Source organism: Motacilla alba, chromosome 17, assembly GCF_015832195.1.
Source record: "Motacilla alba alba isolate MOTALB_02 chromosome 17, Motacilla_alba_V1.0_pri, whole genome shotgun sequence".
In the NCBI taxonomy this organism is placed as follows: domain Eukaryota; kingdom Metazoa; phylum Chordata; class Aves; order Passeriformes; family Motacillidae; genus Motacilla; species Motacilla alba.
The window spans coordinates 2,006,833-2,023,076 of NC_052032.1; the positions used below are offsets into that span (position 1 = coordinate 2,006,833).

The 16,244-nt window shown below is 49.0% G+C and overlaps 1 protein-coding gene across 9 annotated transcripts in view; it reads left to right on the forward strand.

The window, feature by feature from the left end:
- Positions 1–16,244, forward strand: part of EHMT1 (euchromatic histone lysine methyltransferase 1) — a 123,370-nt gene that overhangs the window by 14,092 nt on the left and 93,034 nt on the right. For 2 of the 9 annotated variants that reach the window (XM_038155989.1, XM_038156003.1), the window contains exon 1: positions 8,625–9,189. The exons of 4 other annotated variants lie outside the window; for them this stretch is intronic. In XM_038155989.1, coding sequence (XP_038011917.1) covers positions 9,097–9,189 — 93 coding nt within the window. In that variant the 5' untranslated portion in view covers positions 8,625–9,096. 3 more of the 9 variants (XM_038155998.1, XM_038156002.1, XM_038155991.1) reach the window with 3 other exon arrangements.

Consider the following 16,244-nt stretch of genomic DNA (forward strand, 5'->3'; position numbering starts at 1 on the left):
CCTTGACATCGTGGCCAGGCCTGAGGAAGGGAACAGAAGACTTCTAGAAGCACTTTGTAAAGTATGAACTATTTGGCTTCAAAGGCAGTGGGACTCTGAAGGTCCAGCTCCTCATCTTTGGACTTGTGATAGCAGCCTTGGATTCACCTTGAAAATGGGACCTGTGATCTTTCATATATTCTTATTTCGTTCTTAAATTAGGCTAATGCATCTTGTTCCAGCTGATGCAATTATTAACAAACCTGGGCAATTATGACATCTATTGTACAGACATTCTGTGCTCCTTGCTAGGAAAAATACACTTTTAATAAACAAATCCACTTTGACAACCTGTCAAGGACTTTTCTAAAGCAAAATTGAAACAGTCACCTCAGCGACCTTTCTTTTCTGTTCTGTTGGTCTTGCAAGAGCACAGCAGCTGCAGCTGGAGGTTCAGGCCTGGTTTCAGAGGGCAGGGGAGTGCAGGAAAGCAGGGAGGGGATCCCAAGGGCTGGATCCCCCCACCAGCATCCCCTGCCCTGCTGTGTCACAGTGCAGGATCCTCCCAGCCACAGGCTGCATCTGGCCTTGCAGAAACCCTGGGGAAAGCTCTGCTCTCTTGGTTGGTTCAACTGTTTTACTTTTTTATTTTTAATTTTTTTTTAATGAGAAAAAGCCCTGAATGTTTTGGCACAAATTCTCAATGCTTTCTTTTATTCCACATGTGACAAACTGATGTGGTTTCTCAGCCTGGGTAGGATCCACTTCATCGTGGGCTGCCACCAGGAGTTCAAGGCAGATCTTAAATCCTACTTAAACCTCCCTCTCCAGCAGATCAGCTTTGTTTGGCTCTGGGCACAGGAGTAGGAAGGAGTGTGTTATATCCAGTGCTAGAAGTTAAATTGCATGGAAGGAAAATCAGCCAGGATTGTTTTCTCACTGCATTATCAGAACTGTGTGAAGGTTTGGCCAATGGAGGGTTGTGCTAACTGGAAATATCCCGCTGTATCACAGCACCCAGGGAGGAAATGAGGAGGAAAGAGATGGTTTCCTGTCTCTGCCAGACATTCCCTGCTCCTGGGTGTCTCAGCAGATTGTTCTTCCCTTGCTGCCTGGGGACTGAGAGACACAGGCCACCTCTGCAAGGGAATTCCCAGGAAAATGGGCAACCACAGAATCACTGGATCAATCAGGCTGGAAGGACCACAGTGGCTCACCAGGCCTCTTTCTTTCTGTGGGAGTTCTTGAATCAGAATGATTGTTAATCTCCATGTGAGTTGAGTAGTGAGTTTTCCCAAGCTGAGTTTCAGAACTAATCCCCTGTAACCTCTGCCATTACCTGGCTGCTGTGTCTCCTCCCCTGAGCTCCCCAGCTGTGCTGTGCCACTGGGCACATCTGTCCCTCCCCACAGGAGGCTGTATCTCCTCCCTGCCTGCTGGGCTGGGCGGCTTCTGCGAGGAGCAGTTAACATCTCTATCTTTTCTAGTGCATCCTCTGAGCTGCTGATGTGGCAGCAGCAGCTTCTCCAGGGATATGGTGGCCAAAATCAGATTAAAAGCCCTTTCCTTGCCTTGACAGCCCCCAGGGGTGTGATGAGGGATCTCCCTGTGGCATGGGTTGTTTATATGAACACAGTTCCTTGGGGGAATAGCCCATGGTCCAGGGCAGACCCAAAGCAGGAGGGAGAGGAGCAGGGCAGTGCTGCTGAGGGCTCTGCTCTGGAATCACCCAACGAGGCCAGACTGGTGGGTTTGGGACTTGCAAGCATGAATGCATCAGAGCAGTAATTACTAATTATGACACTAATACTGTTCAGAGCATTCAGCACTGCAGGGAGAGCTGCTTGTGGTGGCACAGTGGCACACACTGGGAGCAGGCTGCGGGTCCAGGCCCTGGCTGTGTGGGCAGGTGGGAGCTGTGCCTCCATCCAGGAGCGCTGCCTCGGAACGCTGTGTGGGTGTCTTGCATGGCTTGAACGTGGCTGCAGTTTTTGCTGGCAAAATCAGCCTTCCTGAGTGAAGTGAGCTGCTTCCATGGCATAAAGATCATTTTGGATGGACTCCTGGGCTCCTCCCAGCCCTCCTCAGCAGAGCAGGAAGAAGCAGATGTGATGTGTTTTCCCCTCAGTTACAGGTTTTATCCATTGGATTTGTAGAAATAATTGACAGGATGATCATGGCAGCTCCTTTGCATGCTGAAAGCAATGACTATTAATGAAGATTGTGTTTGTACAATGATGATACCCAAGCTGAAGCTCTTTGTGGGAAGTTTTGGGGTGCAGATGTGTTGGTATCAGCACATTCAGGCAGGAGGGCATTTCTCCGGGTCTAACTGACCTGTCTCAACAGAACTGTCATGTATAGAGGTGTCTTTATCAGGAGTGGCTGAAAAGATGCCAAAATTGTGAATGGACCAGTCTTCAGGTCCTTGGGTTAATTTATTTCTTCTTTTACATTATACAGTTCCAGCATTTGTCATTCTGTCTGTTTGAGTTGTATTTTTCTGTGGTTTTTGTTGTAATGGGTCAAATGGGAAAGAAGCTATTTTGGAATCGAGAAGCTGGGCTGGAGGTGCCAGTGGAGGTGAGGCTGGAGCACATCCCAGTGCTCTGCTCTGCGTGCCATGGGCAAGGTGCATTGCTGAGCAGAGCTCAGAGGGGACACAGGTTCCCCAGAGCTGTGAGCAGGCACGAGGAGGCACCTGAGCATGGACACTGGGCTGGTTTGGAAGGTCACAGTCACAGCCACGCGTAGCAGGGCCTTGGATCAAGTTGCAGCAAACCCTTCAGTTTCCCTCAGGTGTGGAGTCTCCCTGAGCAACCTTGGCCCTGTGTTCCCAGGGCCAGGCAGGCTCTGCTGCTGGGATCCTTGCAGTTCATGTGACTTCCCCACCTCTGAATTTTAATCCAGAGGGGGAAATAAATACTGTTTATCCTCTTTGCTGCTTGGTCTGTAAGCTGTGCAGGTGGTCACAAGGAGCTGAGGCCAGCTCTGAGCCACGCTTTGAGCCTCGCTTCCCTGGAGCTGGTCCTGCCCTTGCTCATTTTCATAATCCACCCTGAGGGTTTTTATGTCTTCATCAGCTTCACTGATGAAGGATTTGCTTAAACTTAAAAAAAAAATAATTCTTTTTTCCTTTTACACTTCAAACCAGACACCTCCAGGACTTCTCCTGATGCTGCTGCTTAGTTTGTCTGAGTGCTTTGTAATCCCATGTAGCAAATGTGACTCCTGCAAGGGACTCCCTCTTCTCTCAGAGCCTTCTGGAAGCTGTTGGCAGAGCCAGGGTTAAAGCCACAGGTGCAGGTGACAAGCCCACCACGCACAGAGGGACAGTTTTTGTCACATTACAAAGGTTGCCTTTAAACTGTGTTTTTTGTCGTGAGCTACACATCAGAGGTCCTTGTGACCAGTGTGGTGCAAAGGAATCCAAGTGTGTGTGGAGGATCTTCTGAGCTCTTGCAAAGTTCTCCAGGATTAGGATGGGGCTGCAGACAGCCTGATGCAGCAAACACAACCCTCCAAGGATGGATTTTGGCAGCAGCTTAGCATCACACTGCAGCCTGCTGTTTGCTGTCTGTTCCTGCCCAGCTCTGGGGGTGACAGTTCCAACCAGGACACTCTCCACACATCTTGGGTGCAGTGTCCCTGTGCTGACCATGCCAGAAGGGACAAAGGGGATCGCTGAATCAGTCTGCTTTGAGGATTATTTGCTAAAGCATCCGTGTTCCTTACAGCAAGGGCCCCTCTGCTGAGCCCTGCAAGGTGCAGTGGGATCCCATGGGCTCAGTGAACTTCTGGAATGTCACCTAACTTGGATTTGCCCAGTGAGAGGAATTCTGACCACCTCTCCTGCTGCGAGGACAACCTGCTGGACATGCAAGCAGGGATTTACTCTGCCTTTATAGAAAACCATGTCCCTAATTCCTACAAAGTCAGCTGGGAGTGGCAGCCTCGTGCTGGGCAGGAAAGGATGGATCATGGAGAGGAGCAGGGCTCTGGTCAGTCATGGGGCTCCTGATGAGAAGCAGACATGGGGCTGAGCTGCTGGAATTCCTTACTGGGATGATCTACTTGCTAAATTATCGTTTTACCCGGCAGAGGATGGGAGATGGCAGTTCCCTGCTCTGAGGGAGGTCTCCTGGTCCCATTTTACATTGTTGCTGTCTCCTTGATCACATCCTCGGTGGGGCTGTGGAGTCCTTTTGTTCTCTGCTCTACTTTCCAGCATTTTTGTTGCTCTAGCAACACTTCCAGCCCCAAAGCAGCGGGATCCTGGTGCTAACACAATGCTGCATTTGAAAGAAGGAAGCAGAGCACGACAGGTGATCTCCAGCTTTTGTGTGGAATGGCTGTGCCTTGAGATGGGAGGATGAATGGCAGGTTGTGATATCTTATTGTCTTGCAACCGGCATTGCTTTTGTCATAAAAAGTGAGAAATGGTTTTGTGTTCCTGCCACAGCTGTGGTTTGTAAAGTTGCTGTATTATTTTCCTTGTGTGGGGTAGGTCAGCACTGGTTTGAGTGGGGCTGTGGGAGCCAGGCCCATGGCAGGCAGCTCCTTTCTGGGCAGATAAAGAATGTTTTCCATGCCCAGCAACTTCAGCAGCTTTGCAGGCTCCTCCCAGAGCTGGGCTGCCACTGGACTGTCCTTACAGTGTGGATCCACTGACCCGCTGGCCATCTTCACTTCTGGAGGGGGAAGGAAAAGGATCCATATTTGATATCAGAAAACTGCAGGTATTGTGTGAAAATCTTTCCTGCACAACTCAGGAGCCACTGGTGCTCTGCAGTGCGGTTTGTGGGATCCTGTCAGCTGCTCTGGCATTTTGTAGCTTCTCTATATATGGTGAGAGTGATACAGGAAGATGCATTTAACACCTTTTTTTTCCTCCTGAGTGCTCTCCCAAGCTTTGCCACGGTGCTGCAGACAAGGCTGGCGGTGTAAAAGCCACCTGTAGGAGCTCTGTGGGTAAGAAGAGAGGAAATCTTTTTGAGATTTTGGGCACAGCTTCCCACAGCTTCCTGCTGGCCCAGCCACTGCTGCAGGGACCTGAGTGCACCCTGTGTAGATGGAAGTGAAAACCTCAGTAGGCTCCTCAAGAAGTCTGTTCCGACTGCCAAGTACAGTTGAAATAATCCATTATCTGCTGCCTTTCACCCACCCTTCCCTCCCAGACCACTGAAAAGTTTTGAAGACTGTGGGGATATTTGGATTGTATCCTCAGATACCTGAATTTTGTGGTAAATGGAGTATGAAGAGTAGCAGCTATGGGATTGATCTTGTTTCCATTGGGCCATCCCTTTTTATTTAGATATTAGGCTCAAAATCTTGTTTTTTCAAGCTGGTATGATTGCAGATACTCAGTCTGCAAGATTTGATCATCATTATACAGACAGTCCCCTGCCTGGGACCAATGGTGGGATATTCCCAAGTCATTCCTTTTCCTCTCTTGGGTTCTTTGCACTTTTTGGGCCCCTGGCAGCCAGCCTAGATGGGGTCACTGTAGTGTGGTGGTGGAGATGCCCCAAAGTTGACAAATCTGGGACACTTCTGTATCACTGAAAGCTTCACAGGCTCCAAGGGGCTTGGATTTACAGTGCTTGGGCAGCTTCTGGGTGTGTTGGTTCCATCCTCCTGTGCCCCTGGTGAACTCCTGATGTGGAGGACAGAGCATCCTGCAGGCCACCACCCTCCTCAGCACGAGCAGGATTGTTGCTGTTCTTTTGGTACTTTTAGGCTGTTTCCATGACTTGTGCAAGATACCGTGGACAAACAGAAGTTTCTAGAGTCTCCAGAACTAGATTGAAGGTTGTTTTTGCCCTTGCAGTGATAGATAGATGGATAGATGGATAGATGGATAGATAGATAGATAGATAGATAGATAGATAGATAGATAGATAGATAGATAGATATTGCCATTGCACTGGGCTGGCATTCCAGCTGCATGCTCAGTCTTCTGCCAATGAAATGGGCAATTTTTATCTCTTTTTGTATAAATGAGCCTGTAAAGGGAGTCTGCACTGAGAGCATGAAATGCCTCCCTGAGTTTTCAGCTGGTTTTCTTTGTTGCACTGTTGGCACTGCTGGGTTTAAAGCGTCGCCTCTGGGTCACACTGAAATGCTCAAGAGGAGCCTTTGGCTCCTGTGCTTGTATCATGTTTAGGCCTTGAAAAAGCAAGGAAGTGCATTTCCTGGGATGAAATGATTAATTGTACACCCAGGGTACAGAGGTCACAGCAGGGGGATAAGAGAAGTGCCATTAATTTGCTGTCTTGGGGGTGTTAAACATGTTTTTGTTGGGATTTGAGGCTCCTGATGAGCAGCAAGGTGTGTCCCAGGGGTTGGAGAGTGTTTTGGGAAGGCTGCTTTTTCCCTACAAGTCATTGTTCGAAGGAGAAGGGTTTTGCTTCCTCCTCTCCCTCTCATCATCTTCGTCCAGCTGCCACTCATGCTACTCCTGAGAGGTGAGGAGTGTCAGGGCTGGATTTCAGCACATCACCTTCTATCTCCCGTGCTGTAAATTAGTGATAGCCACCACACTGTTCTGCAGGAATCCCCGTGACCTGGCTGCTCTTCCAGCCAGTTTGAAGGCTGGGTGGGTTTTTAAATGATGATATTTTAAAATTTGAGAACAGCTTTGATTTATTGACCTGCTGCCTCCACAAATCGAGCTGTCTGGGCTGGCATCTGCAGATAAGAGGCTGTCGAGTAATTGCTTATTATTGACTGATTGCCAGCTTGGGCTGTTTGCTTGCAGAAGAATCAATAGTAGTCAATCTTCAAAGTCTAAACTCTCAGGGAGTATGACTGGTTTCCAAATTAGGAATGACAGGTCAGGATAACTCCATAGCTGCTATCCCACCTTCACGTGTGGGTGTAATCCTGCCGTGGAGGAGGAAGCGCGGGACATGATCTTCCTCCGTCGAGGCTTTTTCACGTCTGCCTTCTCCAAAGTCTGGGGTTTTCTTTGCTGGGGTTTTCAGGGTCAGATCCCACCTGGCTCCAGACCTTCCCTGGAGGAGCTAGGGCAGGCTCAGCAGCACCCGAGATCCGTGGGAGGCGAGGGGAGGATGAAGTGCAGCCATCAGTCATTAAGTCCCCGAAGGATGGAGCGGGGAGGGGTGGCTGAGCAGCCTGTGCTCTGACACATCCAAACCAACCAGTTTGGATGCTTTATAAATAAAACAAAGCCTCTATTTTAATGCATGGTAACAGAGATTCCCTTTCTGGGGGTGATTCTATTTAGGTGGCAACAGAGCAAAATATCCAGTGTCACCATAGGTTTTATCATTTCTTGCGGGGACGGTCGCTATGGTGAGCGAGCATTGTCAAACGCAGCCATAGCCCTTCTTTAACACTCTCCTGGCATCCTGCCTTTTTGTAGATTCACTTGTAGGGCTTAAAACATTAAAGGCAAGACACTCAAGACTTTTTGAAAAATAAGTTCATGTTTAGGTGGTTGTAATGGCTGGGGTGAAGCCTGGTGCTGGATCTGGGAAGTGATCTCAGACCTTGGGCTGCAGCCCCCTCTGGGTTTTTTCTCCTTGGGCTCAGAGGTTGTGATTTTCCCTGGACTCAGGGGTTGCAGTCTGGTTTCTGCATGTCCTAGACTCAAGCTGGGTTTAAAAGTTGAAATAAGAGCCTTTGGGGGGAGGGGGAGGCTTGGATCTCTTTCAGCTACAAAGAGCAATTAAGCAACAGGACATAAAATAGATAAATGAGAAGGGGAAGGGCAGAACCGTGGAATATGAGAAGATGAAAATGGAAGAAACTATTTCTGCATTTGTCCTTAATGTTGGAGCTTTATTTTATTTTCACCAGGAAGGCTTTGAATTGAGGGTCATCCTTTGAGGTGAGGGAGAAATATCTCAAATAGAGCAGTTTAATCTACAGTGGTCTAGGAGAGAATGGACAAGATTACTTGAACAGCCTTGTTTAGATACTGGATTTGTTGTCTACCAGCAAATCCTCATTTGCATGGGTCCTTAATCTGTGGAGTTAAATGTGTCTCAGGATCTGTTACCAACTGTGATGCAGAGTTGAGAACTAGATTTTTAAAGCTGTTCCTTTTTATTTGAATGTTTCCCCTCCCCCTCCCTGCACCCCAAATTATCTTCCTGAATTTTTCTGAAAAGCAAAGATGAGCCAACAAGTGATGCAAAAGGAAAAATGTGCCAGTGAGAAGAAGCTATTTTTGACTCCAGATTCAGTGGGTGAACTGTCCACCAGGCTGTAGAGAAAAGCCAAGGTCAGACATTTCAAACGAGTGTCGCAGGGAAACCACCGCCCCCCTCCTTCCTGAAAGGGGCCATGGACGTGAAATCTTTCAACCTCCTTGGAGCTGGAGGCTTGGGCACAGATCCTTTGTGGAGCCCTGGGAAGGGCTTTAGCCCTTGGTTTGGGGGCTGCTCGCTCTGCCTGGAGCCCTGAAATGGCATTTCCTCATGTGTGCAGCAGCCCTCACTCATGAAATGGATGCAAGTGCTGAAAAAGCTCCCGCGTGAGCATGCTCACTGGAAGATTAATCCTTTAGAGGGAGTTGGAGAGTTAAGCTACTGTAATTTCTCTGCAGTTGGCTGCAGTAAACAACTGCTCTAAAGACACGAGGAAAAAAATTGACGGAGGTATATGGCATTAATGTACATATCTTTTTGTGTTTCTCCTTTCAGGTTGAGGGTTTGAGAAAGGTTTTTTCTCTATGAGCCGGGGAAGAGGGAGCTGTGTAATGATTTTATGGGTGACCTTCATGTTGTGGTTTCTTTTTTTCCTCCAGGCCAAAGTAATCCTATTTCCGTGCAAGGCCATACTGGGGCTCGGGCTGGCTTTCTAGAGCTGGGGTAGAGCACCCGGGTGGCTTCGTGTTGAGTGAAATCATTAGAGGAGGTGAGGCCTTGCTTCTCGTTGAGCTGTGTTGGCAGAAGGGAGCTGCAAACACCTCGTCCTGTTTAGTTGTGAGCAGAACCCAGTGGGACTCGATCTATCATGCTTCTGTTGGGAAGAAAATGTGTGACAGGATTAGCTTTGCCTACAGAAGACTAGCCTTTTGCTTTTGATTATTACTATTATTTTGCTCCCCCTCCTCCCCATGCCTGAGGAGCTGCAATCCCGTGTCAGATGGGGGAAGGAAAACAATCCTTGAGCTATTTTGGCTTTGCTTTGAAGGCTGATGACTCCCGGCGTGTTGAGGAGGGATGCCTTGGCAGCCAGGTAAGTGTTGCAGGCACAGGGATTGTGTCGAGGTGAAACTGAGCCCCTTCTTCCCCAATCCCTGCTTTGTGGGGGCATCCCAGAGGAAGGGAAACCTCGGATGGTTCCTAATGAGCGAAGAGTGTTTTCTCTACTCGCCTCCAGAAGCGTGGGTGAAGGAGGATGTGATTTACCATCCCTGGAGCTTTTATCACCTTCCTCTGAACGCAGCACAAGCCATGGAGGGCCAACCTGGGGCTCCCAGGACATCAGGCAGAAATGCCTGGGTGGCTTGATTTTTGTCAGGCTGCTGGAGCTGCTCGAGTCAGTGCTCCCTGACCACGGCTGGTGTCTTTACCTCTTACAAACATCGCTGTAATCCTTGGGGATGGTGAGGAAATGGAGGTGATCTGTCAGCAAAACCTGCCTGGCGTGGGGGCGGGGGTGGGGCAGGGCATTGTTCTGTTCTGTACCTGACTGGGATGAGTGGGAACTGGAGGGGCTGGAGGTCACCCCAGGCATCCCCCAGGACCTGTGTGGCTGCAAGGAGGGCACACCCTTCCTCCTTGAGGAGGGGATAATCACGAGTGCAACTGCAGATCCCGGGGTTGCCTGGCTCTGGGAGCACTCCTGGTGTGAAATTTATGTCCAGCGGCTTTTATTGGAAAATGGCTTCGTGTTTCCTTGGAGTGGTGTGAAGAAGGGAATAATAATTCAATAATTTAGCAAATGTCAGTGGCTCCCACTAGGTTCGTCCTGAGGTTGCTGTCAGCTTCCATGTGATGCCCAGGTGGATTCTAACACTGCTGGATGAGTTCAGAAGGGCAATTCTATTACAGACTTGGCTGAGCTCGAGATGCTGCGGATTTGAAGAAAATTTTGCCACCCCAACGTTGAGGTTTTTTTGCTTAGTCCCTCCTTTTCCCTTCCTTTCCAGAAGCTCTGGCTAGCACAGACTGTCTGTTCTGTGGATGATTTTAGGGAACATTGGTGGCTGTGTGCGTAGGGGGAATAATTAGCTACCAAATGCAAATAGATTGTTTCTTGCTGTTTCAAAATCATTGTAATTTCTATTGATGATGGGTTAATTATAACTTCATTTTGATGGGCGTGAGGGAAATGATAGAGATATAGCAATATAAATCTATATAGGGAAGGATGTTGTCAGAATATTGTTTTGGAGATGATTGTGAGAACAAAGACTCGTGTTGTGGAGGACCATGGTTGTGTCAGGATTCAGTGGTGCTGCTTGTTTCTCAGTGGTGGATGAGGGTTTTCTCTTTCAACTGATGCTAGTGATGGATCTGTCACCATGACAAGGGGTTTTAGTTCAGAGAAAAATGATCAAATTCTATTTAAAACCATGTTTGGTGGAAGAACTGGGAAATAGTTTTTTGGAGAAGCCAAGTTGAAAGCAAGAAGGTTAAAGGAAACTGTAAAAATCTGTGATCAGGATGTAACAAAAATGCATCTTCAAACTGACGTGTGTAGGTGGGGGCTTCTTCACCAGCACAGGACCCAAGGTCTGGTGACACCAGGACTCGTCCTTGGTCTGGAACAAGGTGCTGGGCCCTGGCTGTCCCCCAGTGCAGGTCATTGCTGTCCTTCCCTTTTCCACAGGGTGACTTTAGGGAGCCTGGATCCATCATCTCATTGTTTATTTCACCCTCACTGGGAAGAGTAATGAGGTTTAATCATCTCTAAAATGGTTTGGACCAGCCTTAAACCTTTTCCTCCTGTTTCCAGTCCCAGAGTGGGGTAAAGGCTCAGCAAAAAGACTAATGTCACACTTATGGGTTTTGGCTCCAAGCCAGAGGATAAAGCCCTCCCCCTCTTCTTGTTTTAGGGTAAAATGGGGGAAATGAGCTATTTTCAGTGGCTGAGGAAAGCCCCCAGCACAGGGCACTGTTCTTCAGCCTTTCCAAGCCTTTGGTGGCCTGGGGACTTGATGCCTCTGGATCAGGGCAGCTTTTGGGGCACCCTCATCCCAGAGCTGCTTCCCTGCTGTGCCAGGCTGCTCTCTTCCAGGGAGGCATTCCGTGCCTTTCCAGCAAGCCCTGGGACTGATAAGTCTGGAAGGAAAACAGTAGCTACAACCAAATCTAATTTCAGTTTGTTCTTGGGCTCTGCCAGAGGGGTTCTGCAGGTCCCTGCTGGGGGTTCCCATGGGGTGGGCACCTCTCTCCCCTTATAAACCCCGAGCACTCTGGTGTGGCTGAGCTGAGGGAGATCCTTCAGCCCGTGGAGCTGTGTCCTGTGCAGGCTGTTGGATTTGCAGGGCATGCAGGGCAGGGACTCCTGGATGCTTTCTTTGAGATGGGTGACTTGGACTTTGGAGGAGGATTCATTGCTTGAATTTGCACATTCCTGTCTTTAGATTTGTGTGGAAAATTCTGCATGTGTGGCCAGTTTTGTCTCTTTCTCCACCAGCACAGCTTTGTTCAGTGGAGAAACAGAAACCTGAATTTGAGACTTGCTCACCTTTTTAGTATCATATCACCCCAGGACTGTATTCAAACCAGAAAGAGCAAGATGGAACTGAATCCAACAGGTGTATCTGAAAAATGCTCATGCAGCCTTGGCAGTCCCAGGGAGGAGAAGGTAACTGCTGGATAGACACAGCACGCAGGTCCCAGTCTTTAACAGTCAAATGGTGACCACTTCAAAGCCTGGTGGCTTTGCTTCCCTCCCTTCTAACTGCTTCAGCCAGCCTGGACTCAGCTGGCAGTGCCTTTAAGAGCAGATATTATGACAGGAGCCCTGTAATTATTTGCTGTGGTGAATCCTCTCTGTGGTGATGCTGTGTGGGAGGGTTTGCTGTCACGCACAGCATTTCTCCACCTTCAGAGGAGTTTTATCTCCTGCTCCCCTGCCTTCCTGGCCATTTTGAAATCTAATTTATGGTTGAATTTTGGCTTCCTTAACAACCTGGGCTCTGTCCTTGCTGCTGCATCCTTGTTTTATGTGCTTTGGCAGTGCTGTCCCCCTGTCCAAAGGCTCCTGAGTGAAGCAGGGAAGGTCTTCGGGCATGCTGTGCTCCTTGGAGCTGATGGAGCCCTGCATGGAGAGAGGACCTCAGGAAGCCTGAAAGCACCAGCTGGCAAAGGGGACTCCTTACCCTCTTTTTCTCTGAGGATTAGTGAGTGAAGTTACAGACACAGGGGAAGGAGCTGTGATTTTTAACCCAGATGTGGAATTACAGAACTCCATTCCCATGGTGGATGGGTTTAATGCATTGACCAGCACAGAGGACATCCAGGGATCTGAGGGTGAGAGAAGCAGTGCAAGGGGTACATCATGCTGGGAAAAATATGGTTGTGGGAAGGGGAAGATGGAAGAAAAATCCTGCTTTAAGGACCTGCAGGGGAGAGGTGGAGTTGGAACAGCTGGGAGAGAGCAGAAAGGCAGGAGACTGGGCTGTAGGGAGAGGTCTGGGATGGATGGATGGATGGATGGATGGATGGATGGATGGATGGATGGATGGATGGATGGATGGGGTTTGAAGGTGGTGGTGAAGTGATTTGGTGGCTCCTAAAACCCCAAAAAGGCAGAACAAGGGAGAGGAAACAAAGTGCAAGTGATTCTTCAGGCTGTGCCTCGTCTGTGACCTACTTGCTGCCACAGTGCTCTGCAGCTGGAGGAGAAACAGAGGAAATGGGAAATGGCTGTTCCCTGTGGGAAGCACAGGCTGCTGGGGTGTGCAGGAACTCTTCCTTCAGCTGCTGGGATGTGGCTGTGCCAGGGCACCCGGAGTTTGTGACTGGAGGAAGGACAGGGGGAGTTTGAGCCATTCCTGCTGGAGGGAGACAGCGCTGGGTCCTGGAACCAGGCTCAGGTCTGTGAGCTGTGTGAAACACATGGGCTCCTGGATGCAGGAGATCCTTCCCTTAGGGATGTGGAGCCCTGGAGAACTGTCCTGTGTGGGGACATGGCTCACCCCCACCCCTGGACTGTGGGGATTATTCATCCCCCGCCTCCTCATAATCCATTGCAAACTGGAAGTCTGCCTTCTCCTGCTTCTGCTCCTTCGGGAGCCCCCCTAACCTGATCATTCTTAATCTTGTGTTATTTTCCAGATCATCAATTTTATTTCTCAGTACTTCTACAGTCCTTAGTGTTCCTGGGAATCTGTGCCTCCATCTATTATCTCTGTTTCTTTTTGAGGCTGTAGCAACCTTGAACCACAGTTCCCATCCTATTTTTATAACTCCTCCTGCTTATTAGAGGAGTTCTGCAGAAAAAAACTCTACATTTCTTACCAAGATACCTCAAATTTTTCTCAGTAAATAATTTCATCTCTTGGTAATATGAGCTTGAAAGCTCTTCTCTTCCATTTGTTCTCTTCTTCCTCTGGGATTTGGAAGTGAAATACCTTTAACTTAATTCATATAGGTAGGTGTACATGTATGTCACAGGGTGTCAGATCCCCCTTTAACCATATTAATTGTGATGCTGCCAAAGGCTGGTGTCCAATAGTGGCTGCTTCAGATTTACCTCTGCTCCAAATGGGATAGGGAAGTGGCCTCTGTATCTTTTTGGGGGGCTGTTCTGATTTGCTATATCAAATAAATATATAAAGTGGCTCTAAGAGTGAAATGCCAGCCTTCCTCCTGCTGAAGGCATGGAGGCAGTGATTTGTGAGTCAGCAGTCCAAGGTTAACTCCAAAACTTCTGCACTTGCCTTGCAACCTCCATCCCCAGAAATCATTTCTCTGGAAAGGAAAATGAAAGAAACCTGTCCTCTGTTTTTCAGAAGTTGTGAATTGTGCTCTTGTTTAAGCTGATTATTTTATTTATTCCAATAATCCTCTCTTCCAGAATAAAGGAAAATTAATTGTCTTCCTATTTCCATAATGGTTTGCCCTTCAGACAGTTGCCAGGCAAAGTGCTTAAATCTGAAATGAAAAGATGGTGAATGCTTAAAATCATTGAGCTACTGTCGGAACATGTTTGTATTTAATAGGGTGGTATCACACAGTCCCAGAGTGTTATTTGCTCTGGGTTCTGTAGGATTAGGAGGGGTTTTTATTTTTTTTTTTTTCACTTCTGCATGTGGAAACAGGGTCAAGCCTGCTGTGGTAGATACTGCAAGTCTTAGGTAGGATTTTGCTAGAGAGATGGACTGCCCGTAGCTGAGACCCTAAAATTATCCAGCATTAATGGGGAGAGTTGTCATTGGGCTTGGTTGTGTTTGTCTGCAGGGACAGTGCCTGGAGAGGGGAAGGGCTTCCTTCCTTACAGGTGTGAGGGACAAGATTTCCCCTGCTGGAGCTTTTCACAGACACCTACCTGGATCTTGGTTATTTTTAATTCTGTCTGGCTATAAAAAAGTTACCTGATTAATGTGGGAAGATGCTGGAATGTTTCCTTAAAAGGCTCCAGAGTGATGCAATATTCAGTGATGAATCTCAGAGCTAAATGAGTGCCTTGGTTGGGTGGGGAAGGGAGTTCTGTGTTTTATCACCCTGCACATTTATTTTTCATCCCAGGGCTGCTCTGGGGAAGGTGGTGTGGGAGCACTGACAGAGCTCCAGCTCCAGGTCAGCATCAGGGCAGTGCTGGAGCTCCTCTTTGCTTTCCTGTTTTACCCCAGCAAGCTTTGGGAGTCAGGTAAAACCCTGGAGCTGGGGATGGTTGTGCTTCCAGTGGGGTTTCCCAAACCCCAGAGTGCTAACCCCAGAGCCTTGTGCAGTGACCAGGGGGTGTTGCCCAGTCACTCATGTCCCCACAAGCACGTCCAGGTGGGGCTCCCAGGCCCAGGGACAGTGGAGGTGGAGCTCATCTCCTGAGGATCCGGGAGAGGCTGCTGGCACCACCCACACCTGGATGTGGCCCTGGCTCGTTGCTCATCTGGCAGCGTGGCTGCAGGCACGAGGCAGTTCCAGTGTTGTGTGTCCCCATGAGAAACCGGCTGGGAATAAATTCCTCCCGTCTCTCCTGTGTTTCCCTCTCCCCTCATGTGAAACTGCTCCAAGGGAGCAGAGTGTAATCCATCACAGAAGAGAGAAGGGCAGGAGTTAATTGGTTTTCATGATCTCTCCGTAGCACTTAGTCCAGCTAATAGTGAATTGTCGTGCTTGGCCGCTGCCTAATCTCATAAGGGACCCACTGGGGGAAGGCTGGGCAGGAAGGACCCGTGGCCCCTGGGTATTGACATTAGCTGAGGAGCACATGAGATCATCTGCTGCAGTTCCAGCCAGTTTGGAGCTGCCATCCCAAGCAGGAGAACAACAGGGGCATCTCAACACCACCCAGCACTGTGGCTCATCACCTGAGTGTCCCTGAGCACAGGGCAGGGAGCCTCTCGTGCTTAGGGGGAGCTTAGGGAATATAAAACCAGGTGTGTGAACAAGCTCCCCAGGTCTCACCTGCTCTGCCCTGCATGCAGCAATCTTTTATTTTCCTTTAAACATCATAAACCCGGCAGGGGAATTCATTAACACAAGTCCCCACAGACTTTGATTTTGCCAAACATTGATTTCAAATCACTCTCCCTCCTCTTAATAGGTGAGATCTCTCTCCTCTCCCTGTTCAGACATCTTGGGAAGGTGTAGGAGTGGGCTGCAGCAGATACTTGCCCAGATTTATTCATTCTGTGGCTGATAAGGATTGCTTTTTCTTGCTGTTGGTGCCTTTGGCTCGTGCGTGGCGTGGAAGGCGTAATCCCAGTCAGAGAACACCCGTGTGGCCAGCTCCCGTCTGTCAAAAGCTGCTGTTGATTTCAGTATTTTAGGCTCAGTCTCTTCAGTCCCAGATGGAGCTGTATTTCCAGCTAGTACACACCCATACAGTTCACTGAGGGGGGTGAAAAGGCTCCCATTGCCAGCGGTCGGGCCCTGGTCCGTGGGCAGCGCAGCTCCCTGCGCACGACGTGGGGAGGGGAGCCTGGGTGGATCAGTCACGCACTCCTGTAAAATAGCTCCCTGCTCGCTGCTGGGGCTGCCAGAAGGACTTTTGAAATGGCAAAGGTTGGGAAATCATGGCAGGAAACACCAGAGGCTGGAGCTGAGCCAGAGGAGGAGCTGCCCCTTCCTACGGCAGGGCCAGGACTGGAAAAGTGAGCGTTCATGGCTTTG